The following is a 14,304-nucleotide window of genomic DNA, read 5'->3' as shown; positions in this document are numbered from 1 at the left end:
TGAACCATAACCAAAAATTGCTGGAGTGCTTGCTTCGGCAGCACATATACTAAAATTGGAACAATACAGAAAAGATTAGCATGGCCCCTGAGTATGGATGACATGCAAATTCATGAAGTGTGCCATATTTAAAAAAAGGAAAAAGAAAAGAAAACTGCTGGAGGCCCAATGTGAACAAGTCTGAGAGTTAAAAATGCTGGCTGTGGCCAGTCACAAGGGAGTTCTCAGATTTTGTTGGTTTTAGATGAGGAGCTCTAACAGTTCTCACAGTGAAGACTGGAGAAAAATCCCCTCATGCTTCAGGTAGAGGGGGGTAAAAAAGTAACCATTTGGAAATATGACACAATTTTGTCCTTGTTAAAAAGATCTGTCCTCAAGAGAAACTACTTTACCAGAGCTTAACCTACTGAGATTTTATAAGAGTCTAACAGACCTAGCAGAAAAGAAATACGAAACTCCAGCCCACTCTAGCAATCCTGCCCCACCTCATGGGGAGAAAAACTGAGAGGCATTTATGAAGTTCACAGCCTGAGACACAAGCTCACCAAATGACTGAGACTGAATTACACAACTACAGAACACTTCCCCTTCCCACACATCTTACCATAGTATTGAAGGCTCATTTACAGCAGTCACTTTTACATAGTACATCATGTCCAGATAACAAGAAAAAATTACAAGCCATGCTAAAAGGCAAAAAACACAGTGTGAAAAGACAGAGCAAACTTCAGAATCAGACTCAAATATGGTAGAAATGCTGGAATAATCAAAGAATTTAAAACAACTATGATTAATATTCTAAGAGCTCTAATGAAACAAGTAGACAACAGAGAGCAGAGAGATGGAAACTCTAAGAAAGAATCAAAAGAAATAACAGAGGGGCACCTGGGTGGCTCAGTCAGTTAAGCGTCTGACTCTTGATTTTGGCTCAGGTCATGATCTCACGGTTCTTGAGATTGAGCCCAGTGTTGGGCTCTGTGCTGATAGTGTGGAGCCTCCTTGGAATTCTCTCTCTCCCTCTCTCTCTGTACCCCCCCAAAATAAATAAATTAAACCCAAAAAAACAAAAATACTAGAGATCAGAAACACTGTAAATGCAGAATACTTTTGGTGGGCTCATTAGTAGACTAGACACAGACAAAGAAATAATATCTAAGTCTGAAAGCACATCAACAAATTGGAACACAAGGAGGAAAACCCAAACTGGAAAAAATGGAACAGAATATCCAAAAATTATGAGACAATTACAAAAGGTGCAACACATGGGTAATGAAAATACCAGAAGGAAAATAAACAAAGGAATAAAATAAATATTTGAAGTGGGGATCCTAGGTGGCTCAGCTGGTGAAGCATCCCACTTGGGCTCAGGTCATGATCTCACGACTTGTGAGTTTGAACCCCACATTGGGTGATCTTGAGCCCTGCTTCTGGTGACCTTGAGCCCTGCTCTGGGCTCTGCACTCTGTCTCCTCTCTCTCTGCACTTCCTGGGATTCTTCCTCTGCCCCTCACTCACTCACACACTCTCAAAAAAAAAAAAAAAAAAAATATATATATATATATATATATATATATATATAGAGCAGTAATGACAGAATTTCCTCCAAATTAACACAAGAAACAAACCCCACAAAACCAGGAAGCTCAGAGAACACCTAAGAGGATAAATACCACACACACAAAAATGCATTAAGGCATATCATATTCAAACTTCAGAAAATAAAAGCTTTTTTTAAAAATCTTGATAGAAGCCAAAAAAGAAAAAAAGTTATTTACAGAGAAGCAAAGATAAGAATTACATCCAAAGTCTCCTCAAAAACCATGTAAGCATGAAGAAAATACAATGAAATGTTTAAAATGCTGAGGAAAAAACCCCACCATACTCTGAAATTATCTACATACTCTGAAATTATCTATCAAAAATAAAGGAAAAATAAAGATTTTCTCACACCAACAAAAATTGAGGGATTCTGTTACTGAAAGTAATATTAATAAAAGTTATTTAGAGACAAGGAAAATTATATAGCTTAGAAACCTGGATGTACATAAAGAGCATTAGAGAAAGAATAAGTGCTTTTATTTGTTATTAACTGATCTAACAGATAAGTTTTTTGAAAACAATAGCAACAATGTGTTGGATTATGGATGCCTGTGTGTCTGTGAGCATGTGCATGTGTGCCTGTGTGTGTATGTGTGTATACACAATTGTATTATTGATCATTGTATCATAGACGTAGATATAGATATATACGTTTATGTAGGTTAATGTGTAATGAAATGAATGACAGGAATTATACAAGGGAATAAGAGACAGGAGGAAGACATCAGCAGTATTTTGTTATAGTAGTCCCCCCTTATCACGGGACATGTGTTCCAAGACCACAGTGGATATCCGAAACCATGGACGGTACCAAACCTTTTATATACTGCATCTTTTCCTATACATACATACCTATGATAAAGTTTAATTTATAAGTTATGCACAGTAAGAGGTTAACAATAATAAAACAGATTACAACAACATGCCATAATAAAAGTTGTATGAGTGTGGCCTCTCTCTCTCTCTCAAAATATCATATTTGTACTGTACTCACCCTTATGGTAATACTGTAGATGCTAAAATGTCTACAGGATGAGACAAAGTGAGGTAAATGATATAGACATTGTAACACTACTTAGCATTAGACTATTACTGACCTTTGACAATACTTCAGAAGGAGGATCATCTGCTTCCAGACTTTGGTTTACCATGGGTAACTGAAATCGCAGGTAAGGTGAGTCTACTGTATTATAAGATACTCACACTACATGTAAAGCTGTATAGTGTAATTTGAAAGTGGATTTAGAGTAGTTCTAAGTGTATATTGCAAAGTCAGGGCAACCACTAAAAAATGTAAAAAAAGAAGTACAACTGACGGCTAAGAAAGAAGGGAAAGTTAGAAGCATATAAAAGGTCCAATAGGGTATCAGAATGGATAAAAAAACAAGACCCATCTATTTGCTGTCTACAAGAGACTCATTTTAGACCTGAGGACACCTTTAGATTGAGAGTGAGGGGATGGAGAACTATTTATCATGCTACTGGAAGCCAAAAGAAAGCTGGAGTAGCCATCCTTATATCAGACAAACTAGACTTTAAATTAAAGGCTGTAACAAGAGATGAAGAAGGACATTATATAATAGTGACAGGGTCTATCCATCAGGAAGAGCTAACAATTATAAATGTCTATGCGCCGAATACCGGAGCGCCCAAATATATAAAACAATTACTCATAAACACAAGCAACCTTATTGATAAGAATGTGGTAATTGCAGGGGACTTTAACACCCCACTTACAGAAATGGATAGATCATCTAGACACACGATCAATAAAGAAACAAGGGCCCTGAATGAGACATTGGATCAGATGGACTTGACAGATATATTTAGAACTCTGCATCCCAAAGCAACAGAATATACTTTCTTCTCGAGTGCACATGGAACATTCTCCAAGATAGATCATATACTGGGTCACAAAACAGCCCTTCATAAGTTTACAAGAATTGAAATCATACCATGCATACTTTCAGACCACAACGCTATGAAGCTTGAAATCAACCACAGAAAAAAGTCTGGAAAACCTCCAAAAGCATGGAGGTTAAAGAACACCCTACTAACGAATGAGTGGGTCAACCAGGCAATTAGAGAAGAAATTAAAAAATATATGGAAACAAACGAAAATGAAAATACAACAATCCAAACGCTTTGGGACGCAGCGAAGGCAGTCCTGAGAGGAAAATACATTGCAATCCAGGCCTATCTCAAGAAACAAGAAAAAACCCAAATACAAAATCTAACAGCACACCTAAAGCAACTAGAAGCAGAACAGCAAAGGCAGCCTAAACCCAGCAGAAGAAGAGAAATAATAAAGATCAGAGCAGAAATAAACAATATAGAATCTAAAAAAACTGTAGAGCAGATCAACGAAACCAAGAGTTGGTTTTTTGAAAAAATAAACAAAATTGACAAACCTCTAGCCAGGCTTCTCAAAAAGAAAAGGGAGATGACCCAAATAGATAAAATCATGAATGAAAATGGAATGATTACAACCAATCCCTCAGAGATACAAACAATTATCAGGGAATACTATGAAAAATTATATGCCAACAAATTGGACAACCTAGAAGAAATGCACAAATTCCTGAACACCCACACTCTTCCAAAACTCAATCAGGAGGAAATAGAAAGCTTGAACAGACCCATCACCAGCGAAGAAATTGAATCGGTTATCAAAAATCTCCCAACAAATAAGAGTCCAGGACCAGATGGCTTCCCAGGAGAGTTCTACCAGACGTTTAAAGCAGAGATAATACCTATCCTTCTCAAGCTATTCCAAGAAATAGAAAGGGAAGGAAAACTTCCAGACTCATTCTATGAAGCCAGTATTACTTTGATTCCTAAACCAGACAGAGACCCAGTAAGAAAAGAGAACTACCGGCCAATATCCCTGATGAATATGGATGCAAAAATTCTCAATAAGATACTAGCAAATCGAATTCAACGGCATATAAAAAGAATTATTCACCATGATCAAGTGGGATTCATCCCTGGGATGCAGGGCTGGTTCAACATTCGCAAATCAATCAACGTGATACATCACATTAACAAAAAAAAAGAGAAAAACCATATGATCCTGTCAATCGATGCAGAAAAGGCCTTTGACAAAATCCAGCACCCTTTCTTAATAAAAACTCTTGAGAAAGTCGGGATAGAAGGAACATACTTAAAGATCATAAAAGCCATTTATGAAAAGCCCACAGCTAACATCATCCTCAACGGGGAAAAACTGAGAGCTTTTTCCCTGAGATCAGGAACACGACAGGGATGCCCACTCTCACCGCTGTTGTTTAACATAGTGCTGGAAGTTCTAGCATCAGCAATCAGACAACAAAAGGAAATCAAAGGCGTCAAAATTGGCAAAGATGAAGTCAAGCTTTCGCTCTTTGCAGATGACATGATATTATACATGGAAAATCCGATAGACTCCACCAAAAGTCTGCTAGAACTGATACATGAATTCAGCAAAGTTGCAGGATACAAAATCAATGTACAGAAATCAGTTGCATTCTTATACACTAACAATGAAGCAACAGAAAGACAAATAAAGAAACTGATCCAATTCACAATTGCACCAAGAAGCATAAAATACCTAGGAATCAATCTAACCAAAGATGTAAAGGATCTGTATGCTGAAAACTATAGAAAGCTTATGAAGGTAATTGAAGAAGATTTAAAGAAATGGAAAGACATTCCCTGCTCATGGATTGGAAGAATAAATATTGTCAAAATGTCAATACTACCCAAAGCTATCTACACATTCAATGCAATCCCAATCAAAATTGCACCAGCATTCTTCTCGAAACTAGAACAAGCAATCCTAAAATTCATATGGAACCACAAAAGGCCCCGAATAGCCAAAGTAATTTTGAAGAAGAAGACCAAAGCAGGAGGCATCACAATCCCAGACTTTAGCCTCTACTACAAAGCTGTCATCATCAAGACAGCATGGTATTGGCACCAAAACAGACACATAGACCAATGGAATAGAATAGAAACCCCGGAACTAGACCCACAAACGCACGGCCAACTCATCTTTGACAAAGCAGGAAAGAACATCCAATGGAAAAAAGACAGTCTCTTCAACAAATGGTGCTGGGAGAACTGGACAGCAACATGCAGAAGGTTGAAACTAGACCACTTTCTCACACCATTCACAAAAATAAACTCCAAATGGATAAAGGACCTGAATGTGAGACAGGAAACCATCAAAACCTTAGAGGAGAAAGCAGGAAAAGACCTCTCTGACCTCAGCCGTAGCAATCTCTTACTCGACACATCCCCAAAGGCAAGGGAATTAAAAGCAAAAGTGAATTACTGGGACCTTATGAAGATAAAAAGCTTCTGCACAGCAAAGGAAACAACCAACAAAACTAAAAGGCAACCAACGGAATGGGAAAAGATATTTGCAAATGACATATCGGACAAAGGGCTAGTATCCAAAATCTATAAAGAGCTCACCAAACTCCACACCCGAAAAGCAAATAACCCAGTGAAGAAATGGGCAGAAAACATGAATAGACACTTCTCTAAAGAAGACATCCGGATGGCCAACAGGCACATGAAAAGATGTTCAGCGTCGCTCCTTATCAGGGAAATACAAATCAAAACCACACTCAGATATCACCTCACGCCAGTCAGAGTGGCCAAAATGAACAAATCAGGAGACTATAGATGCTGGAGAGGATGTGGAGAAACGGGAACCCTCTTGCACTGTTGGTGGGAATGCAAATTGGTGCAGCCGCTCTGGAAAGCAGTGTGGAGGTTCCTCAGAAAATTAAAAATAGACCTACCCTATGACCCAGCAATAGCACTGCTAGGAATTTATCCAAGGGACACAGGAGCACTGATGCATAGGGGCACTTGTACCCCAATGTTCATAGCAGCACTCTCAACAATAGCCAAATTATGGAAAGAGCCTAAATGTCCATCAACTGATGAATGGATAAAGAAATTGTGGTTTATATACACAATGGAGTACTACGTGGCAATGAGAAAAAATGAAATATGGCCTTTTGTAGCAACGTGGATGGAACTGGAGAGTGTGATGCTAAGTGAAATAAGCCATACAGAGAAAGACAGATACCATATGGTTTCACTCTAATGTGGATCCTGAGAAACTTAAGAGAAACCCATGGGGGAGGGGAACAAAAAAAAAAAAAAAAAAAAGAGGTTAGAGTGGGAGAGAGCCAAAGCATAAGAGACTGTTGAGAACTGAGAACAAACTAAGGGTTGAAGGGGGGTGGGAGGGAGGAGAGGGTGGGTGATGGGTACTGAGGAGGGCACCTTTTGGGATGAGCACTGGGTGTTGTATGGAAACCAATTTGACAATAAATTTCATATATAAATAAAAAAAAAAAAAAGAAGCATATAAAAGGTCCAATTAAAACCACAAAAGGCAGGAAAAGACTGAGAGAACAAAACAGGAACAAAGAATAATTGTCAATAAATAAAAAACAGTGACAACTATGGTAGATATTAATCCAACAATATCAATAATCACTTTCAATATCAATAGTCAAAATATACCAATTAAAAGAGATTATCAGACTAAATCAAAATACAAGACCCACATTGTCGACAAGAAACCCACTTTATTTTTTTTTATTTTTTATTTATTTTTTTTTTTAATTTTTTTTTTCAACGTTTATTTATTTTTGGGACAGAGAGAGACAGAGCATGAACGGGGGAGGGGCAGAGAGAGAGGGAGACACAGAATCGGAAACAGGCTCCAGGCTCTGAGCCATCAGCCCAGAGCCCGACGCGGGGCTCGAACTCACGGACCGCGAGATCGTGACCTGGCTGAAGTCGGACGCTTAACCGACTGCGCCACCCAGGCGCCCCTATTTTTTATTTTTTAAGAAACCAACTTTAAATATAAAGACAAATACAGATTGAAAGTAAATGGATAGAAAGATATACCATGCAAACACTAATCAAAAGCTAGCTGGAATAACTATATTAATTTCAGACAAAACAGACCTCAGAGCAAGGAAAGTTACCAGGGAAAGAAAGGCATTACACAATAATAAAGGGGTCAATTCTCCATGAGTGTGTAAGATGCTAGATACAATAAATACTTTTTAGATACCACACTAAAGGCATGATGCACAAAAAATAACTGAGAAATTGGACTTCATTAAAATTAAAAACCACTCTGTCAAGAGAATGAGAAATGAGAAACAGATTGGGAGGAGAAAATATCTGCAAAGACACATCTGATAAAGAACTGTTATCCAAAATTTAGAAAGAATTCTAAAAACGCTATTGTAAGAAAACCCAATTTAAAAAATGGGCAAAAGAACCTGGAAACCTCACCAGAGAAGACATACAGATGGCAAATCAGCATATGAAAAGATGCCCAACAGTATGCCATTAGGGAATTGCAAATTAAAAGGAGACTTGACTCTACACCAATTAGAACAGCCAAAACCCAAAACACTGACAACACCAAATGTTGATGAGGATGTGGAGCAACAGAAACTCTCATTCACTGCTGGTAAAATGCAAAATGGTATAGCCACTTTGGAAGGCAGCTTACAGTTTTTCAAAAAAATTAAACATACTCTTACCATCTCTATCTAACAATTGTGCTCCTTGGTATTTACCCAAAGGAATTGAAAATTAATGTCACACAAATCCTGCACATGGATGTTTATATTATTCATATGTGCCAAAACTTGGAAGCAATCAAGAGAACCTTCATTAGGTGAATGGATAAACCGTGGTACATACAGACAACGGAGTGTTACTCAGCACTGAAAGAAATGAGCTATCAAACCAAGAAAAGACATGGAGCAATCTTAAATACATACTGCTAAGTGAAAGAAGCCAATCTGAAAAGGCGACATACAGAATAACTATATGATATTCTGTAAAGGGCAAAGCTATGACATTATGTAAAAAGCAAAGAGTAAAAGGATTAGTGGTCTGCAGGAATTAGGGGTGAGGGAAGTATAAATAGGCAGAGCACAGAGGAATTTTAGGGAAAACTATTTTTAGTATCAAATTATTCTGTAAATGATGGTCATATACCATTATATTTTTGTCAAAACTCAGAGAATGTAAAACACAAGTGAACTCTAATGTAAGGTATGGACTTGGAGTGGAAGGACATACCAAGATAGGTTCATCAAGTGTAACAAATTGTAACAATTTGTAACAAATTCTGTTGCAGGAAGCTGATAGTGTGGTAAGCAGTACATATGTGGGGTCAGGGAGTATATGGGGAATTTCTGTGCTCAATTTTACTGTGAACCCAAATATTTATATACACACACACACACACATACACATACATAAAAAAAGCAACATGAAGAATCTCTATGGTGATATAGAACTCCTACTATTTTGACTACTATCAATTGTGGCTGTGATATTGTACTAGTTTTTCAAGATGTTACCATTGGGGGAAAGTGGGTTAGGGACACAAGTGATTTCTCTGTAGTAGTTGTTATTACTGAGTGAATCTACTATTATGTCAAAATAAAAAGCTTAATTTTTAAAAAGTACATGAACTCAGAGCCTGGACCCACTTCCAGTTCTGTGTCTCCCTCTCTCTCTGCCCCTCCCCTGCACACATTCTGTCTCTCTCACTCTCACAAATAAACAAACATTTTTAAAACTTAAAAATAAACATTAAAAAGAATGAAAAAGTATTTGCAATCAGACAACTGTTAAAACTGAAATATTAGAGGGGCGCCTGGGTGGCGCAGTCGGTTAAGCGTCCGGCTTCAGCCAGGTCACGATCTCGCGGTCCGTGAGTTCGAGCCCCGCGTCAGGCTCTGGGCTGATGGCTCAGAGCCTGGAGCCTGTTTCCGATTCTGTGTCTCCCTCTCTCTGCCCCTCCCCTGTTCATGCTCTGTCTCTCTCTGTCCCAAAAATAAATAAACGTTGAAAAAAAAAAATTAAAAAAAAAAAAAACTGAAATATTAGAAATCCATCAATGCTGAATAAAGAAACAGGACCGTGGCAAGAATGCTACTTTTCATTAGAAACATAGATGCAGGCTAGTATCTGTCTAGAATAGCACACAGAGTAGGGTGCAGAGTATATATTTGTAGATAAAAATAAGCTATAAATTATCTGAAGGAAAATGAGAAGAATATTTGGAAGGAAGATAAAGTAAGATTTCATTCAATTTCTGAGCCTAGCCTTTTGTGGCTGAGAGCATTCAGAAACCATTATACAAACAGCAAAATAAAATTTAAAAAAGAAGATAGCAACATTACAAGATCTGATAATCAATATAACTTTGTTTAGTGAGAAATGTAGTTAAGACTAATAAATTAAAAATGATATTCCATGGGGCTGGGGGGTGTGCAAGCACATGTGTGCATTTATGCTCCTGTGTTTACTTGTGCAACACAGAGGCAAAATATATGGAATACCACCTCAGGAAAGATATTTTTGCTTAACCTTAATCATCATACTACATAATAATCACATGACTCAATTAATACTACTTAATCATAAGTACCACACTGAGTGATTTAGCTATGTGCTTCTATAATTCCATAGGACCAAGATTACACTACCCAAGCACAAATTCATTTTTCTCCTTTAAGTAAATGAAAGCTATAACAGCATTTATCAATACTAATTAGGGAAATAAAATTTTACAAACCTAATACAGCTCATAGCACAAATGATTACATATGCATGACATAATTTAAATTGAATGAACCTTATATGAACAGATAACATATAGCATTCATTTTATAATATGCTAGAATAATTTTTTTGCTCTGATTAGGCTATTATAAATATTATTATCTAATTTAGCTAATATGTACTTATTGGCATAAACACAAGAAATCTTACATTTTCATTACCTTCAGTAAAATATGAAATATTATAAAATATAGTGGGGAGGGGGCAGTAGGTTTTAACAATAACCGAACAGTGACACTTATTATATAATTTTGAAACTCAAAAAACAATTTTACATATTGATTAAAACCTACGGCACTGAAAAACAGTATTTATAAAAGGATAAAGGGAAAGTAATAAATAAAGCAGAGAAGGCAAAAAGTTCTGAAATGTAAACAGAACAAAAAACCTGTAAAAGAACAAGATCAAGAAAAATAATTAAAAAACATAGACTATTAATCAATTACCTGTGTTCCAGCATCTAGCTGCCTTAGAGACCAATATATAAATTTTACAAAAGGCTGATGAAGTTTGGCATTCACAAATGGCATCCACTGTAACTGCTCTGTAATCACAGGCAAAAGCTAAAGATAAAATGATGGAAGATAAAAAAGCACAGTAATTTTAGATGTATGAAATCAAATACCACAATTTTCCAAAAATTATCCTTTTTCAAAAGAAAAAGAGTTCTCTAACAAAAACCCTCACTTTGAAACCATAAGCAACACATGTAGAAATATATATTTGAAAATTTAAATACATATATCCCTTAACCCAGCAGCAGTACACTAAGATTTTAAATGAGATGAACCTATACAAACATATTATCTGGACTTTAAAAGATTAAGTAATTTTAAGATACACATGTAACCACTAAAAATTATAATGGAATCTGTTATTTTATTTAGATGATAAAAGCGGATTACAAAAAAACAAGTGTAATATGATGCCATTTATGGTTTACATTGAAAAAGATATATGAAAGAATATTTTTTTTTTTTTAAATTTTTTTTTTCAAAGCTTTTTTAATTTATTTTTGGGACAGAGAGAGACAGAGCATGAACGGGGGAGGAGCAGAGAGAGAGGGAGACACAGAATCGGAAACAGGCTCCAGGCTCGGAGCCATCAGCCCAGAGCCTGATGCGGGGCTCGAACTCACGGAGCGCGAGATCGTGACCTGGCTGAAGTCGGACGCTTAACCGAATGCGCCACCCAGGCGCCCCTGAAAGAATATTTTTTAAAAATACTATAAAATTTTAGCAATTGGGGTAATACTTTCCTCTTAACAGGTGTGACTTGCATAAATAATAATAATTAATAAAGTCAATTTGTAAAAATAATCAAATGTTTAAAAAACATGTCTATGGGGCATCTGGGTGGCTCAGCTGGTTAAGCATCCTACCTTGGCCCAGGTCATGATCTCATGGTTCGTGAGTTCAAGCCCTGCATCAAGCTCTGTGCTGACAGCTCAGAGCCTAGAGCCTACTTCTGATTCTGTGCCTCCCTCTCTCTCTCTGCCCCTCCCCCACTAGTGCTCTGTCTCTGTCTCTCAAAAATAAAAATATTAAAAAAAATTTTTAAAAGATGTCTATGAACACTGCTTCAAAAATATGTCATTTTGCTAGAAAATGTCAAGACCACAAAGATATATTCTAAGCCTTTGATGGAATCCTACTTCTGGTATAGTAGCCTAAGAAAAACACCTAAAATACACCCCTTCTAAAGCATATGAGGTGCTTCAAAAATGTAGAAGTATCTTAATTACTTAGCAATAGGGAAATGGTTAACTCGAACTCCACACCCAAAAAACAAATAATCCAGTGAAGAAATGGGCAGAAAACATGAATAGACACTTCTCTAAAGAAGACATCCGGATGGCCAACAGGCACATGAAAAGATGCTCAACGTCGCTCCCCATCAGGAAAATACAAATCAAAAACACACTCAGATACCACCTCATGCCAGTCAGAGTGACTAAAATGAACAAATCAGGAGACTACAGATGCTGGCGAGGATGTGGAGAAACGGGAACCCTCTTGCACTGGTGGTGGGAATGCAAACTGGTGGAGCCGCTCTGGAAAACAGTGTGGAGGTTCCTCAAAAAATTAAAAACTGATCTACCCTATGACTCAGCAATAGCACTGCTAGGTATTTACCCAAGGGATACAGGAGTGCTGATGCATAGGGGCACTTGTGCCCCAATGTTTATAGCAGCACTTTCAACAATAGCCAAATTATGGAATGAACTTAAATGTCCATCAACTGATGAATAGATAAAGGAATTGTGCTTTATATATACAATGGAATACAACGTGGCAATGAGAAAGAATGAAATATGGCCTTTTGTAGCAACATGGATGGAACTGGAGAGTGTTATGCTAAGTGAAATAAGTCATACAGAGAAAGACAGATACCATATGTTTTCACTCTTACGTGGATCCTGAGAAACTTAACAGAAGACCACGGCAGAGAGGAAGGGGAAAAAAAAAGGTTAGAGAGGGAGGGAGCCAAAACATAAGAGACTCTTAAATCCTGAGAATAAATTGAGGGTTGATGGGGGGTGGGAGGGAGGGGAAAGTGGATCATGGGCATTGAGGAGGGCACCTGTTGGGATAAGCACTGGGTGTTGTATGGAAACCAATTTGACAATAAATTTCATATTAAAAAAAAAAGTGTATATCCACTCTGTGGACTAAAGATTATAAACAAGAAAAATATTAATAATTAAGTAAAAACAATAAAAGCTAGGATACAAAGTCATATGTAATTAGACCACAGATATGATCAATAGGTACAGAAAATAAACATACGAGTTTGGAAGGACATATGTAGCCTTTCACAGTACCATCCAGGCACTACTGACTACTTCCTCCTTTGGAAATACTCATTGGCTTCTGTGACACCAATTTCTCCTAGTTTTCCTTCTACTTCTCTAGTCACTATCAGTCTTTCTGGCTGGTTCATCTTCACTCACTTGGTCATTAAATGTTGGCGTTCCTCAAATTCAGTATTAGCCAACACAGACTAATTAGCCCATACAAACTAATGACTCCCATATTTACATATCTAGCACAGACTCCTCTTTGTGTTGAGCTCTGGTCCCTTATATTGATGTCTATCAGACACATCCATTTTGGTATCTCAAACTCAGCTTGTCCAGAACTTACCAGATTAAGGAGGCTCAAACCCAGATGTACTCCAATATTTCCCATTTTGAGAGAATGCTACTGACATTCATCCAGTTGCAAAAGTCAGAAACCTGGGAACCAACTAGACACCTCAACTTATATACTAGATCCATTACGAAGTCTCATCTGTTTTACCTCCTAAATATTTTCTCAACAGTCTACTTCTAATTCCATAACCATGATTCTAATGCAAATTACTGTCTTAATTCATCTGAACTACTTAAGACTTTCCTTTTTTTTTTTTATTTATATATGAAATTTATTGTCAAATTGGTTTCCATACAACACCCAGTGCTCATCCCAAAAGGTGCCCTCCTCAGTACCCATCACCCACCCTCTCCTCCCTCCCACCCCCCATCAACCTTTAGTTTGTTCTCAGTTCTCAACAGTCTCTTATGCTTTGGCTCTCTCCCACTCTAACCTCTTTTTTTTTTTTTTTTTTTGTTCCCCTCCCCCATGGGTTTCTCTTAAGTTTCTCAGGATCCACATACGAGTGAAACCATATGGTATCTGTCTTTCTCTGTATGGCTTATTTCACTTAGCATCACACTCTCCAGTTCCATCCACGTTGCTACAAAAGGCCATATTTCATTTTTTCTCATTGCCACGTAGTACTCCATTGTGTATATAAACCACAATTTCTTTATCCATTCATCAGTTGATGGACATTTAGGCTCTTTCCATAATTTGGCTATTGTTGAGAGTGCTGCTATGAACATTGGGGTACAAGTGCCCCTATGCATCAGTACTCCTGTGTCCCTTGGATAAATTCCTAGCAGTGCTATTGCTGGGTCATAGGGTAGGTCTATTTTTAATTTTCTGAGGAACCTCCACACTGCTTTCCAGAGCGGCTGCACCAATTTGCATT

General features: G+C 37.4%; 1 protein-coding gene and 1 non-coding gene across 7 annotated transcripts in view; one reads left to right on the top strand and one right to left on the bottom strand.

Annotated features, from left to right (window-relative positions):
• CCDC138 (coiled-coil domain containing 138) overlaps nt 1-14,304 on the bottom strand; it is a 147,580-nt gene that overhangs the window by 73,129 nt on the left and 60,147 nt on the right. For 5 of the 6 annotated variants that reach the window (XM_086701491.1, XM_086701486.1, XM_086701489.1 and 2 more), the window contains one exon: nt 10,716-10,832. The exons of the other annotated variant lie outside the window; for it this stretch is intronic. In XM_086701491.1, coding sequence (XP_086557617.1) covers nt 10,716-10,832 — 117 coding nt within the window. The remainder of the gene's footprint in view (nt 1-10,715; nt 10,833-14,304) is intronic. 6 annotated transcript variants of the gene reach the window in all.
• On the top strand, nt 26-132 carry LOC112869782 (U6 spliceosomal RNA). Its single transcript, XR_003224428.1, has one exon. It is a non-coding gene; the product is annotated as a U6 spliceosomal RNA (small nuclear RNA).

The sequence above is a fragment of the Puma concolor genome, chromosome A3, assembly GCF_028749965.1.
Source record: "Puma concolor isolate L17-30 chromosome A3, mPumCon1.1.hap2, whole genome shotgun sequence".
Lineage (NCBI taxonomy): Eukaryota > Metazoa > Chordata > Mammalia > Carnivora > Felidae > Puma > Puma concolor.
The sequence above is the reverse complement of the archived record's forward strand: the minus strand, read 5'-3'. Positions and strand labels throughout refer to the sequence as shown.